Source organism: Crinia signifera, chromosome 5 (genome assembly GCF_055691185.1).
Source record: "Crinia signifera chromosome 5, ASM5569118v1, whole genome shotgun sequence".
NCBI lineage: Eukaryota > Metazoa > Chordata > Amphibia > Anura > Myobatrachidae > Crinia > Crinia signifera.
Window position 1 is genome coordinate 98,162,381 of NC_139221.1, and position 16,416 is coordinate 98,178,796.

Genomic DNA, 16,416 nt, shown 5'->3' on the forward strand with positions numbered 1-16,416 from the left:
CAGCTGCTCGCCCCAAGTAGGCATTGACATGCCTGCATGAGCAGGGGTATGCCAAGCATTTTTATGCTTCCTCCCCAATTCCTTCAACTATGGAGCAAACACCCTGGCGAGTGAGAAACTCGGGTTTGAATCACCCCCTACATACCTTTTCTTATATATATCCATAACAGTAAGTCAGCTTTAAATCAGACGGGTGTGGGGGGGGCACCAACATGTACCCTGCCTCCGGGCAACTGGTATGAACTTACGCCACTGGCTTGAAAGGATATAAGCATCCTGTTTTATTGAGAACTTTCTGGAAGTTAGCTGTGCAGTGGGGTCAGGTTAGGGTTACTGGTTAGATCAGGGTGTCAATCAAACACCTGTCCAATGGTTGTTGAGTTATAGGGTTGGATTTAGTTAGTTATACAAGTTTCAGCCTGAGGTGATCACTTCCTCTGAGCTGTTTTCCCTGTGGATCAAGAAGCAGGCTTGTATCACCACAGTATAAGTTTCTCTATTTAATCTACTTTTCTAGCATTTCTACCTTTACTAATTGCTTTCAATTCTTTCTGTCATTATTTCCTCCTGTCTGTGCTTCACCAAGCGCACGCCCAGCCGGCAGCTGGCGGCACCAGTGAGCTGCCAGCATCCCCTGGCTTCATGAGCGCACCTTCTCCGTCGGGCCTGCAGGCCTGGCTTAGGAGGGGAGCGCTAGCATCCTCAGTCCACCCCACATTGCAGAGCGCTGCGGCGGAGGCCACAGTAAACGACAAGGAGGTGTCGGGAAGCCCTGCCAACCCAGGTCCATCTGCCATTTTAGATCAAGTGTTCGGCGTAGCTCAGGCCTCCATTCCTCCCACAGCCTCAGGGGCCAGGGGGCATCACAGGGGAAGTTATTTCACTCAGGTCATGCCCCCAGTCCTCCCATAGTGTTAGGTGCTGGGGTGGCAACACATGAGCAGTTACAGGAAGGTTTGGTGACACCTGTGCGCAGGCAGCGGGTGCTATCAGGCATAGTTTATTCCCAGCTCTCTTCTGGTAGTGACACTCCACCGACACCAGGGGGCATTTTAGAGAGGGTTAGGGTTTCTAGCAGGTCCAATGGGGCAGATGTATTAAGCCTGGTGAAGAGATAAACTGGAGATAAAGTGGAAGGAGATAACGCACCAGCCAATCAGATCCCAACTATCATATTTCAAACACAGCTGATTGGCTGGTGCGTTATCTCTTCCATGTTATCTCCACTTTAACTCCAGTTTATCTCTTCTCCAGGCTTAATACATCTGCCCCATAATCCCATATTCACCCCCTTTGCAGTTGCTTCCCCAGCCTGGGCCTGCACAACAACTGCTCAGCACCCCCCCCCCCCCATGTGTCCTCCCACCCTGCCAGCCCCCATTCCAGTAGTCGAGGGCAGGTCTGGGCAGAGAGCACTTGTGGTAATTAAAGAAGAGAGTAACATACATCTTCCCAGTTTAAAGGCTCCTGCTGTCAATCAAGGTGTTTTGGCTGAAGTTTCAACAGCAGGGACACAGGTTCAAAATGTGGTGGGTGCACCATGCAACGCAGAGCAACCGTCTACCGCGTAAGCTCATGCGTTACTTTGCACAGCAGGTGAAAGGGAAGAAGAACGTTAGGCATTCTAGTAGCTCACTGCCTAATGTGTCAGGTGACACAATTCCTTGTGCAAACACGGCCATTTTAAGGGGAGTTAGATCAAAGGTGAGGGAAAGAATTAGATTGGGTAGGTTTGTCGACATGTTCGCTATTACCCATGAGGCTAGAAAGGCTCTGGATAGAGCTAATGCTGCTGGTCCTATTACCAAAGAGGCAAGGAGGAAATATCAGAATTGGCTTTCGGGTATTTATGTATTTACGGCCTGTTATCTTGAGGCGAGGCCATCGGAATATTTGATTTAATTGAAGTATTTCCATATGGTCCATAATAGGTACGTGTCGGGTAGGCATAATGTGTGGAGACAATATGACGAGGTATTTCGCAAAAAACAGGATGGGAAGAAAGTTTATAATTTTGGCGTTTAAAGATGTTTAAGTATGGTTGGAGGTTACGCATCAATCAAAGTTGCCGGTAGAGTCTCAGCCATCTAGGAGGCAGCCCTTTAAGGCTAGGCATATTCAGCACTTATCCTACCCTGAAGGGGTGAATGATGCTTTAGACCCAGTTGATTGTAGTGTGAAGTACCAGTTATTTGAGGAAGCGTTAGATTTGGGTCAGAACATTAACAGTTATGAGGCTGAATTGTTTAGTTTAGCATGTTTGGGGGCATTTAGGGTTAGCAAGCTGACAGCTAAGAGTAAGTCAGAAAAAAGTTCTGGAATATTAGTAAAATTTTTTATTATAAAGCAGGGGTTAGTTATGATGAAGATCCAGAAATCTAAGACAGATCAAGTAGGTAAAGATAGATGGATAAGCATACACCCACAAGCCAACACAGAAATTTGCCCAGTAAATTTGGAAAACAGATTTTCTCACATCAGGCGATCAGAGGGGGTTCAGTGGCTATGTCATGTAGACATGTCTCCTCTTACGAGATTTTAATTTAGCAGCATATTTGAAAAATGTTTAGTGGCTTTAGAATTGCCATTCATTCAGGACTGGTGCGGCAACTTGCGCGGCAGTGGCAGGGCCTTCAGAGGAGGACAAAAAGAGGTTAGGTAGATGGAAGTCTGGGGCTTATAAGGCTTATATTAGGGGCAATAGGCAGTAAGCGTCACTTGCATCCCCGCAAGTTTGTTTTTTCTGAAACCTTGGGCACTAAGCTACAGTACTTGCCTTCTATACAGGGAGTTTGGAGAAATTTCAGCTTTTTTCCTCTTAACATCTAAGGTTTGTTGGTCATCGTCTCCATCCGGGTCAACCAAACAACTATTTGTTTCCCTCCCCTGGCTAGGTTTTCTCATGTTTAATACTTTTTCAGTTATTAACATTAGTTATTTCATTCCATGAAGGTCAGGGAAGGGTGTGGATCGTAGGACATTCTTTAGTTTTTTTGGGCTGGTAGACACTCCCCTTTTTGTCGAGTCAGTCAGATGTTAGATGGATAGGGGTTAGGGGGTTGAGATGGCACAAAATCTTAGAAAAGTTATGGGAATGTGAGGGGGTTCGGTGTTCCGGACACCTTACTCATTCATGCAGGAGGTAACGATCTGGGTATCTGTAAAGGTGTAGAGCTCATTAAAACAATTATTCATGACTTGCAGATCATAAAAGATGATTGGCCGGGAGTCAAGCTCATATGGTCATATGTTATCCCCTGAAGTTTTTGGAGAGGAGACCAGGGAGGTGCTGCTTTAGATAGAGTAAGAAGGAAGCTAAAGGCAGCAGTGGGGAGGTTTACGCTGAGTTTAGGCGGTAAAGTAGTGAAACACCCAAAAAGTTTTTTGAAAGGTCAGAGCTTTTTTAGAATGGATGGTGTCCATCTGAGCACAAAGGGCTCGATTTGTTTGTCACAGCCCTTTTGGAGGCGATTGGTTGAAATGCCTTGGAAAAAAGTATTTAGTAGTAACAGTCAAGCAGTTTAGGTTAGGTTGTTTGAGCTAGGTGGCGGGCTTCGGTTGATGACCTTGCTGTGGCGGAGAACAGGGCTCCTCGGTGGCTCAGATTATTGCACAACTAGTTTGATTGGCATTTCCCCTTTGAGAAAGGCGAGTCGGTCACTGCCTTAGGGGAGGACCAGGTCGCCATCTTATGGAGGGGCTAGCACTCTGTCAGTTAAGGGGAAATGGTTTCTACCCAACACAGTTGTGCAGGGGGTGGTTTTAAGACACTCCCATTTGGTTAATTACGCAAAATATTTTGCGAGCTGTAACTGAGGACCTCTGCTCAGGGCACCACCTTGGCTTCAATGAAAGTTAATATAATTCAATAAATTGGGCTGTGACCTTTTATTTCCAACTTTACTCAGTTGTCCGTGTGATTATTTTATTTATCGGTTAAGAAGTGTAACAATTAAAACATATGGGTGACTTATTGATTATACCAAAGATCACATTAGATAAAATCCACTTGAATATTGAGGTGAGTAGATAAATCTTTTTTCAGTTACTATAACTTTATTTTTTAGAATAATTTTATGTATTCTGGACTTGCACTTTAGGGCATTTGGTATTTTATTCTTAGAACATAAGGAATTTGGATCCTCTACTGCAGTGGTTCCCAACCCTGGTCCTCAAGTACCCCCAACAGTGCATGTTTTGCAGGTCTCCACACAGAATCACAAGTGCTATAATTAGCTCCACCTGTGGATCTTTTCAAATGTGCCTGAATAATGAGTGCACCTGCCGGGTGACCCGGAAAACGTGCACTGTTGGGGGTACTTGAGGACCAGGGTTGGGAACCACTGCTCTACTGCCTTTTGGGCTTCATAATGAGTTGGTTGATTTTCTGGTAAAGTTTGTGCTTTCTCTGTATTCCATACAGATTTTCTCTTCCATCTGAACATGTTTATTTACATCATAAATGAATCTAAAAATGAAAATCTACTTATTTCAATAACACGCAAAGAGTTTGTAGATGTGTGAAAATACTGTTCTTGCATTCAAGTGTGTATTTGCTTAATTAAACAACTGACCTTTGACCGTGGTGGTGCTCGAATATACCATTTGCAATCAACTGCTTCATCTGCAGAAGCCTTTCCTTCTTTAGTGATTTGCAGCGATTCTATTATTCCTTCCGGTCCTCCTATTTCAAATTCACAAACTATAATTACAAAATAACAAAAAAGCAGAATGTATTAAAACACTTGAACATAAGACATATATAGATGTAGATATCTACTATAGATAGATAGACAGACAGACAGACAGACAGACAGATAGATAGATAGATAGATAGATAAGGGGCCTAAACATGCGGTGACACTAATGAGCCATTTGAGCAATGTAGAGTGCTCAGATCGCTCAGCAGCATCATTCAGCACACAGAACTGCACAGATATGTGTCAGCGCTGTGTGCTGAGCGATCTGTCAGGGCCAGTGTTCTCCGGTGAGAACACTGGCCCCGACTGGTGATCTAACTAGATTTATCCAGCATGTTGAATAGCACGCTATCGCTATGGCTCCTACACGGAGTGATGTAGGGGCATACTCTAAGCGATCTTGTCAGATTGCTTAGAAAATGTCCTGAAATTGCCCAGTGTGTAGGCCTAGATAGATAGATAGATAGATAGATAGATAGATAGATAGATCAGGATCTGAAGAGAAAAAAAATAGAAAACGTAAATAAATAAAAATAGACAGCAGGCTAACGCTACTAACCAGGTAATGGTTTAAGAACTCCAAGGTCTTTAAAATCTGGATCTATTAAATCAAATAGAAAGTTAAAAGATTAAAATACAGCTATTTAAAAACATATTCTGTATGGTAAAATTCTGACATGTATTTGGGATTTTACAGAAAATTACCATTCACTTAACAGTGCATATTTACAAGACCAATGCATGTACATATATGACATCTCCTTGTTTATGGGATTGACTCCCCTACCATCAAACAGCCACACAGATGTGTTCTTATGCACCTAGCAATATGTCATAAACTGGGAAATACTGATGCAGAAACTCCAGTAAATATCTATTTCTACTGTACGCTTCTATTTGTATGATGCCCTTTTGTAGCACTAGATTATGCAGAGCATTTATGTGATAACAGCAAAATACCTTTTGCATGAACATTCTTGTGAAAATTATATTGTTATATTTAATTATTGCATACTGTAGAGACAAATTAAATGTGAAATCTTAAGACCATAAGTAACATTATTTACATTCTGCAAATTAAAGGCATTTAACTTGAAACAAGGGGATTTCTTAAAGTGTTTTTCTAAATATTTCAACAAAGGTAATAAAGTAACTTAATGAAAGAAAAGAAAATTAGCCCTTTTATGCAACTTACTGCTGTATATATACACTTATATATTTACAAAAATTACCAGTTCCATCATCTACTATGAGCCCAAAGGACCACTTGTAGTTCCACAACAGCTGATGAGCCAAAGTTTGCTGCACCTGCGGCATGGTTATTGAACACTTTTAATAAGTAACTGAAAATAAAATGAAAATAAAAAAATCCTTTTGCTGAAATTTTCGTTATAACTAAAAAATCATATTTTTTCTAGAAACATCACATAAAATAATATTTAATTTCAGTAATGCCCTTAATAGTAATGCACTGTATATTATATATGATAGTGATTTTAATTCAAAGGCATATGAAATAGAATCACCGTTGCACACATACATGCAATGATTATTTATTTGTCAGATGTTGTTGTTAAATAATAACAAAATGACACACAAAATTGACACAAATATGTAATGGTGTCTGTGTCAAACCTCAACATTAAATGTAATTTGGGTACTTGTGTATTTTGGCGGCGCCCATCGCATCGCATACCATAAGGCATACGATGGTATGTGATGCGATATCGCGCGATATTGTACAATGCCATACAATTTTAAAATTGTATGACATTGTATATGGCATACAATGCCATACAATGCGATGCGATTAAACATTGTATAAGCACCCTAATGGGTGCTTACAATGTTAAATGCACCCCCCCGCCACCCCCCCACTATAAACGTCAACCCGAATAGTGGCGAGCGCAGCGGTAAGCGTCCTCCGACCTTTTCATACCCCCACTATCCACGTCGGCGTGGAGTTGAGAATAGAAAGTGTGGCGAGCGCAGCGAGCCACCGAGCCTGAAGCGTGGCGAGGGGACGCGTATACCTGTGAAGGCCGCGAGGGGACTCCGATACCTGTGAAGGTATCCGCGTCCCCTCGCTGCGCTCGCCACACTTTCTATTCTCGACTCCATGCCGACGTGGATAGTGGGGGTATGAAAAGGTCAGAGGACGCGTACCGCCGCATATAGTGGGGCGTATATAGTGGGGGGGGTGGCGTGGGGGTGCATTTAACATTGTAAGCACCCATTACGGTTCCTAAAAGCACCCTTTATACAATCTTTCATCGTATAGGGGGCAAAAATCGCGTTGCATCGCATCGCATGCCATCGGGTGCATGGCATGCGATGCGATTAAAACATTGCGCGATGGGAATCGGGGGCGCCGCTATAATAAACAAGTACCGTAATTTGAATTGAGCTCCAAAAGAGATGATGGTTGACTAAGTTAGGTATCAGCATATATCATTACATCAAATGTCATAGAATATGTAATCCTAAAATATTAAAAATCCATAGTGTAGCTACAGTATTGATCAAACGTGTCTACTTTTCTAACCAACCCAATGGAAGATCCCAGCGTATTGGTCCAAAGAGCTGTGGCAAAGGGGGATAAACATGAAACTCATAATATCATGGTGGGCTCTGCTGCTTCATAACATGTGTTGGGATGATGACCTTGAGGTCATGGTCATGACCATAACCATGACCTCAAGACCATTATCCAATGAAGGCCTCAAGCTTTCCACCTGTGAAAGTGGTTGGTATCCATGATGGTGAATTCCTTTCCAAGGAAACAATTAGAAGTATTGTGGTCATTCCAAGAGAGTAAGGGAAAGCTTTATCAAAGTTTAAATATAGATAAAGAGGAGTAAAATACCATCACCTACTATCTGCATTTTTCAAATACAACTTGTAAATTAACAGACAGTGATTGGTTAGTGCTTTATCTCTACTTTAATTCTCCTCAAGTTTTGAAAAAAAACTCTTAAGAGTACATGTTCTATCTTATTCTTATAAGTATTTTAAATTGAATTATGGTGTAAACAGTACTCATCTATTTGTGAAAACAACTCAGCATGCTTTTAGTTATGAGTTAGGAATAGTAAAGGAATGGGTCACATAAGAGTATAATTAGGTGAAACAAATTCACTGCAAATCTTGTTGCGTTTCAGTGGTTAGCCTCTAATCTGGCACCCAGTTGGCCATGTGAGGTGGCTTTCCAGCATTCCAGCATGTCTGCTGGAAACAGAGGGTGTGTCATTGGCTTGTAGATGAAATTGCAGGCATGCCTAGTTATGCATTTAAACATTTCAAATGCACCTTTATCCTCATGAATTGGGCTAGCAATGATGACTGCTACATATTTTACAGTCTATCTGTAGGGATGTGGTATAGGGCTCCAACAGTAGGGATCCCAACAGTCAGTATCCCAACGTCGGGATCCCGACTGCCAGTGCTCCGACAGGGGGGCGAGTGTAAAGAAGCCCCTTGCGGGCTCGCTACGCTCACCACGCTGCGGGCCCAGCGGCACCCATTTGTAGAGGCAGTGCAGTCATTTAGTGGCATACTCATGCATGTAATAATAGTATAAATGTGAACAATTTTAGTTTTAGACCCAGTTTTAACCAATTACTATAGTATAATCAGAGGTGTCACTAATAGAGATAACACCCAGCGTGGCTTTTTTAATGTCTGTGTGCTGGAAATAGGGGGGTGTTCTTACAGGTAAGGATTTAGCATCACAGGTAGGGGGCAAGGCCTCTTAACCAAAGCACCCATTTTGTCACTTCAGGAGTCTCCGAGAAACTGGCTGTGCGTGCAGTACCAGCGCCTATACTGTGATACCGGCTCTTGTCACTGAAGAGGAGTTGGCACTTTGGTGGGTCATATTCGGATGCAATCTGCACTCCTGCTGTGATGCTATGGAGTATGATATAAGTATATAGTATATATAGTTTATTAAGCCATTAATAAAATAATATTATATACAGCAGATGAGGTTGTAAGGTTCACAGTCAAATACATTTGGTAAATGATAGCACTCCACCACCTGCATTATGCATCATTTGCTAGCCAGCTTTTTAGGGATTTAGGCCTAATGCTGTGTACACACGGGGGCGATAGGGGCTATAATCGCTGGGAATATGGTCGCAGGCGACCATATTGCCAGTGATGGAAGTGTGCCCCGGCGATAAATCGCCGGGTGCGCGCTCCCGTTTTCTGCCCCATTGTAATCGCTGGTCGCAGGAGCTTGCTCCTGCGACCAGCTAATTACCTCTGCGGCTCCCCCAGCAGAGGTTCCTTTTCATCAGCGACCATCTCTGGTCGCTGATGGAAAGGAGACACTGAGCAATATATTGCTCAGCAATATATTGCAAGCAAAATATTGCAAGCAATATATCTCCCCCCGTGTGTACGCACCTTATCACACAGTCAGTCCCTACCAGAAAGACCAGATTAATTAGCTCACTGAAAATGATTAAGCTTGTATTCATTAATTACTATTAAACAAACTTAACACATGCAGTGATTCTATTTAGGCTGTAACAAACTGTATTTCCTAAGTGGGCCCCCAATTGCATCTGGGGATGTGGAACATACAGTAGTACAGATGAATAGTATTTTTGAATGATGTAACGCTCAGGACCAACTAGGACTTCTGGCACAACATGGACAATTACTAGTAATGGAATCCCACCATGTTCAGGCCGCACTAATAACACTAATTGAGGTGGCTCAGTTTGGCTGTGTATCCTAGTGAGTGATGTTCAGTAATAGTAGCTAATTAATGTGTAGATGTTTCAAACCCAGGAGAAAGATTAAGTAACAACCAAACAGCTTTTGTCATTTCCAATACAGCCTCTAAAATGTCACTTAGGAGCTGATTGGTTTGTACTTATCAAGTTTTGATTAATCTTCCCCTTAGGGATTTTACAATGGAATCTATTGGTACAGTATCTAGTGAATTCACCTGGCTGCATTTAGGATTAACACACATACTATAACGTCACATAGGGTATTAAAAAAATGCATACAATTTAGTAGACCAGGCTTAGGGGTAAATTTACTAAGATGAGAGTTCTATTGAATATCTGATATTGCCCATAGCTACAAATCAGATTCTATCCTGCCCCAGGACACCCCCCCCCCCCCCACCACCACCACCACCAAAACAAGGGGTAAATATAGAGCAGACATTTTTTTCCAAATTTGTCTTAAAACACAATATTTACCTAATTTGAATATTACATTTTGCACACTGTGTGGTTTATTTACCAAGACTGGAGTTCTATTGAAGTTCCGATGATGCTGTGGAAAACCAATTAGATTCTATCTTTTATATTTTAAAAGGTGCTTAAAAATATAAGAAGTAAAATCTGATTGGTTGCAGCATCCCATCTTCAATAGAACTCCCATCTTGGTAAATTTACCCCTTTACTTTCAAGTAGCTCGGCACTCTGATTTGGCATTTTATTTTGTATGTTACGTTGCTTTTAAGGACATCTTTTGTTTTGTTTTTGTTCTATTTTTCCTGAAGTCTAATTTGAATAAACTGTATACTAAGTATTTTCAGTTAGTACTGATTGTCCTGAAGTTAAGGAACAATAATTGTACTAAATCCCAACAGAAACCAACAACTTAATCCTGAGCACATATTTACAGTACAGTATGAGCAATTTAAATTTAATTATTATCACAAAGAAATTAAATAGAGCGCAGTGTAATAGAAAAATTATTTAACAAGAACTAAGCTAATTAGCCAGAAATAAAGATAACACAAAAAGCCGCTGTTTCATTAAACATTGTTCTACTCAGCAGATTCACCGGACTAAACTACATATAGTTTTGTAAATATATACTTGCATGTCAATACATTAGTCAATGGGTTGCATAGCCTTTATTTTGAATTTGCATATATTTATACATAAAAGCTCTACAAACTTGTATTTACTAATGGGAAACATTTAATGCCTGCAGAATATTTCTAAAAAAAGTAGGCAGGGCCATTGAAGCTTGCACATCTGCCATGTAATGGCCCTTCCAACGAACATGTGACATCATGATGTCATGACAAGGATTGTGAAGAAGCCGCTGAGAGTAGGAGAGGCAGAGAAATGCGTAGAGGCTAGGGGATTATTGTTTGGCTGCTCCCTGACCGGAACCAGTGATCAAGTCTTTGACAAGACCGCAAATAGGATTGCACCAGCAGTCGGAGAACTGCACTGGGGACTGGAAGCCAGACTTCTGATATAACTGCCGGGACTCACATAAGTATAACCACTAATTATGTGCACATAAGTGGGGACTAAGTTGCTAATACTATCAAAGTTAACAAAGTTACCGGTTATAACAGAGGACAGTCCATTTATTATTGCATGCATCTACTGACCACTAATTTCTCTAATTAAAAGAGTTGTGGAGTAGGATTAAGGAATCTATTCATAAACTAAGGCCAGTATTCAATGAGAATTATCACTATATGCAGCGAATCCTGTTTAGGATTTGCTGCACATTCGCAGGGTTCTGGAGGGCTGGAACATTCGCTGCCAGCCCTCCCTCTCCCCCTACTCAATGCCTCAGGGGCTCGCTGCCCCTGATGGCGATTTTTAACCCCCCCAGAGAATGCCGCAGGGAGCCGGGGGATGGCGGAAGGCAGGGAGATGGAAGCCTCCCTGCCTGCACCGGAATGTGTGGGGGAGGAGGGCTTGCGGGGACACAGGCAGCAGAAGCTGCCCCCCCCGTGAGAGCTGGCAGGGGAGGCAGTGGATGGAGCGCTGCGCTGGTCCTGTTCCATGCATATGTAATGAAGGGACCAGGCACAGTGAATATCTAATGAGCGTTTCCCTGCCCCCCTGTGACATCATGTGTAAAAAAAAAATATATATATATATTCATGTGCTGCAAGCACATGAATCCAATAGCATGCCCCTACACATAATAAAGGGCCTTATTTTGGTTCATTCTTTCTGACAAAATCCTTCTTAGATGGGCAAAACCATGTGCACTGCAGGTGGGGCAGATGTAACATGTGCAGAGAGAATTAGATTTGGGTGGGGTTTTACTTCAAAGTGAGATCTATATTGCAGTGTAAAAATAAAGCAGTCAGTATTTTCCCTGCACAGAAACAAAATTACTCACCCAAATCTAATTCTCTCTTCACATGTTACATCTGCCCCCCCTGCAGTGCACATGGTTTTGTCCATCTAAGAAGGATTTTGTCAGAAAGAATGAACCAAAATAAGGCCCAAAATTACTGATTTTTTGACACTGTTCGCTTTCCGGTGAATCAGATTTTCAGCGAAAAAGATTCACCGCAAGGAGTCAAAACAGCCCGATTCGCCACAAAAATCAGTGGATAGGGAGCATTAAATGCTGCCCACAATGTCAGTCTTGTCTGTATTATTAATATAAAGGAAGAGGGGAAAGGGAATTATTCCGCACTGATATGTCCTATTTGATACGCCCTTTATAGACTATGTCTGCATTTTCTCATCTATATTGGTCTTGAGTTGACCTTTCTTTGGTACGAAGAGAGAGTAAAACGTGGTGCTACCCTTCTCTAATAATTAGATGTATACAAAAAAAGGGGGGGAAGGGAAACAGTAGAGATTAAGTGGGTGCACTCTGCTGATCGCTATAAAGGGGCGTCCAACTGATTGAGTTAAGTAATAAATAATAAAATACTCAATCAGTTGGACGCCCCTTTATAGCGATCTGCAGAGTGCACCCACTTAATCTCTACTGTTTCCCTTCCCCCCCTTTTTTTTGTATTGTCTGTATTATTGTTGGCCACAATATTTTGTAATTTTAAAAAATTATCATTACTATTTTTGTACTATTTTGTTTTAATCTATTTTTTTGCTTGTTCTATTAAAAAAGGGGTTTGGTAATTCCCCTTATTGGAAACAGCTGCAGTGCAGACTTGTATCAATTTGTGCTCAAAATCATAGCAGTTTTGTTCAGATCTGAAAGCAGTGCAAGTCCGCAGCTATTTGAAATCTCTCTCTGGCTCTCAATCGGAGCTTGCATTCTGGCATTCTCCCTAACCGGCTGCCACTGCTTTCAATTCTGCTCATCTGGTGGTGGCTGTCCACGTTACCATGAGCAGAAGCATTTCACTCCCCCATGGCAACAAGCATTTAATTTCTCTGTGGCAACTACCTTATGGCAATGAGCTAGTAAATCATCCTTGGCAATGAGCATGAAACACCCTTGGCAATGAGCTTGAAACCCACTTGGCAACGAGCATGAACCCCCCTGGCATCGAGCATGAACTATGGCATAAAGCATGAAGCCCCTGGCATTGAGCAAGAAACCCTAGCAATGATCAAGTACTGTAGGTAAACGGCACTTATGTGGCATAATATGTGATGGGCATCATGGTGTTTAGTATAATATGTAATGGACATCACAGTGTGTGGCATAATGTGTAACGAGCATTACAGTGTGTGGCACAATGTGTAATAGTGCACTGTGTCTAAGGGGCTCTAGCTGGTGCAGTGTGTCTAAGGGGCTCTAGCTGGTGCAGTGTGTCCAAGGGGCTCTAGTTGGCACAGGGTCTCTAAGGGGCACTACTGCATGGTGTACTGTAAATTGGTACTATTATATGGCTATGCCCTAAATTTTTGCTGAGCGCCTCTGCTCTGTATCAACTGATACTCCACCCACATTGTAGCTCCACCCACAATAATCACAGTGAGGTTCACTAAAATCTATGGTTGCATACCCCAAAAATTAGGCTTGGGCCAGCCCTGCCCAGCCGATCCAGCAGGTGATTGGACCCTGCATCCGCAAGTGCATACACATTGATGATGCAGAGGGTGGCTGAATGAGATGATGTGAGCACTATGTCATATCATGGGAGAGTGATGCAGTTCCTTGGTAATTTTAAACTCTTGTTTGGTGTGTCACGTGTTCAAAAAGGTTAAAAATCACTGGCATAGTGTGTACCCAGATTGAGCCATTGTATTCTGTACACTGCTTACCTGCTAATAATTTATGACACCAGAAGTGGGCTTAAAAGGAAAGCATATTATACCAGTAGAGGGAACTGGTAAAAATCTACTTAAGCAAGTACTTACAGTATAGAGTTATCAAATGTAACCACTTTGGTGGTATGCCCTCAAACTTCCCGGGCTGAGCTGTGCTACACAAGCGGGCTCTCCTGGAAAATATCCGGTTATGACACGGATAAGCAGGTGTGTGCATCAGTGGTGCACCACCTCTAGGGGAACACACAACCCCCCACATCAATCATCGCCCTGGCACATACCATCCCTGGCACATACCTTCCCGCTGCAGATGCCAGACCCCTCTCGGGGATGTTCGGGAGGCGTTGGGCGTTCGTGTGTGAGAGCCCCCCCCTCTACTCCAAAGAGCCTATGAACTCATCTTAGCGATGAGCAGCTGGAAACAGCGGCCCCAGGGGAGCAGGGGCTGCTGTATAAGACCAGCAGCTGGGGCTTGAGTGGTGAGTATTTCTGGAGCAGGACAAACCCTTGTAGGTCCTTCCCTTGTAGGTTTGTCCAGTCCCAGGGAAACCACCACCCACCACTCAAGGGGTTAATATAGAGCAGACATTTTTTAAAATTTTCTTAAAACACAATATTTACATTTTGCACACTGTGTGGTTTATTTACTAAGATTGGAGTTCTGTTGAAGTTCGGATGATGCTGTGGACAACCAATTAGATTCTATCTATTATATTCTAGAAGGTGCTAAATAAATAAGTAGTAGATTCTGATTAGTTGCAACATCCCTTATTCAATAGAACTTCCATCTTAGTAAATAAACCCATGTGCATGCACCTAAAAATCCCAGAGTTTTTCATTGTTAAATTTGCAAACGCAGTGTGGAGATGAATACAACATTTTGTTTTGATGCAATATTGCTCATCATATAGAGTCAGGGCCGGCACCACCACTAGGCAGGGCTAGGCATTTGCCTAGGGCTCCAGCCACTGGAGGGCGGTACTGAGCCGCCAAGGTACCATAGAGAGGTACCAGAAATCAGGGAGCAGGTGAGTCTGTGATCTTCCCTCCCCCATCCCGCCCATGAATCAACGCTGCCCCCCCCCCCCTCACGCCGCCCGCTCCCTGCTGGGGGGATTTCAGCGTGGCACTAGCGCTCCGGAGTATCGCAGTAACGCCTGCCGCAGTATCGCCCGCACCCCCCTCCCCGTGCCGCATTGCGGTATCACCCGCTGCAGTATCGCCCGCACACCCCCCCCCATGCCACATCGTAGTATCGCACACACACCCCAAGCCGCAGTGTCGCCCCGGCGGGCGGCACAGGGTTTTTTGCCTGGGGCGGGCAGGGGGCTTGCACCGGCCCTGTATATAGTGAAAGGCCACGCTGTTCTTCATCCCTATGAGGCAAATTCAAGTGTTTTGCAGCAGCCACATGGCACCCTATTGGAGCAATTCATGTGTTGCTCCATTTGGCTGCTCATAGCCAGCAATACTGACATTAGTGTTATGTTGTTCCTCCATTTTATCAATATATCTATCTTGAATGCCATGGCCATAATATTGTAGTCTAAATCTAGCAGAATTTGTGATTTTATGCCTATTTGTCAGAGAATATGAATGATTACTCACAAACTTTTCTTTCACTCATGGTTAGTGGTTGGGTGAAGCCATTATTGTCAAACAACTGTGTTTAATCTTTTAAAATCATAATTATTATTATTATTATAATTTTATTTATAAGGCACCACAAGTGTTTCGCAGCGCCGGACAAAGGAACAATACAGGGAGACAAAACTTGGCATAACATTGAATAAATAACAAAAATACAGTACAAATAAAGAGCACCACAGTTCAATACACATTACAGCTTAAATGTAAGTAGTGAGGACCCAATCAACATACAACTAGAGGCTTGAGGCCAATGATGGAGATGAGTATGAAGATGGTCACTGAGTGTTGGAGTAAAGGAGAGCTGTGAGTGAAATGTGAAGAGAAGTGGGCTTTGACAACAGGAGGGAAGAGGGCCCTACTCGGAGGAGTTTACAATCTAGTAGGAAGGGGAGACAGACAGATTACAAGAGGTGCAAGCGAGGGGGTGGTGGTTAGATAGCAGGATGTAAACAGGCAAGGGGTCGGAGAACCAGCTGGTTTATGCAGTGGAAGGGTACGCTTTGATGAATAGGTGAGTTTTCAGTGCCCGTTTGAAGCTTTGCAAGGTCGGGGAGAGTCTAATGGAGCGAGGGAGTGCGTTCCACTGAAGGGGTGCAGCACGGGCAAAGTCCTGTACTCTAGCATGGGAAGCAGTGATCAGGATGGAGGAGAGACGACAGTCGTCAGCTGACCGTAGAGGGCGGGAGGGTGTATGAATGGAGATGAGGTTAGAGATATATGGAGCAATGGAATTAGAGATGGCCCTGTATGTGAGTGTGAGGTGTTTGAAGAGGATTCTGTAGGGGAATGGAAGCCAGTGCAGATTTTGTTGAAGGGGAGTAGCAGAGTTAGAGCGGCGGGAGAGGAAGATAAGCCTGGCTGCAGCATTGAGGACAGATTGGAGAGGAGCTAGTTGGGATTGAGCGAGGCCAGTGAGAAGAGCATTACAGTAGTCAAGCCGTGAGATGACTAATGAGTGGATGATCAGCTTAGTTGCACTAAACTACATAAACTACCCAAATGACCATGATCAAAAGTTTACATACCCCAGTTCTTAATACCGTGTATTGCCCCCTTTAATATCAATGACAGCTTGAAGTCTTTTG

General features: G+C 43.0%; 1 protein-coding gene across 3 annotated transcripts in view; it reads right to left on the minus strand.

Moving 5' to 3' along the window:
- Nucleotides 1-16,416, minus strand: part of NETO1 (neuropilin and tolloid like 1) — a 137,589-nt gene that overhangs the window by 37,743 nt on the left and 83,430 nt on the right. For 2 of the 3 annotated variants that reach the window (XM_083187725.1, XM_083187724.1), the window contains exons 5-6: nucleotides 5,260-5,301; nucleotides 4,575-4,702 (exon numbers count right to left, since the gene is read on the minus strand). In XM_083187725.1, coding sequence (XP_083043851.1) covers nucleotides 4,575-4,702; nucleotides 5,260-5,301 — 170 coding nt within the window. The remainder of the gene's footprint in view (nucleotides 1-4,574; nucleotides 4,703-5,259; nucleotides 5,302-16,416) is intronic. The other variant, XM_083187726.1, reaches the window with a different exon arrangement.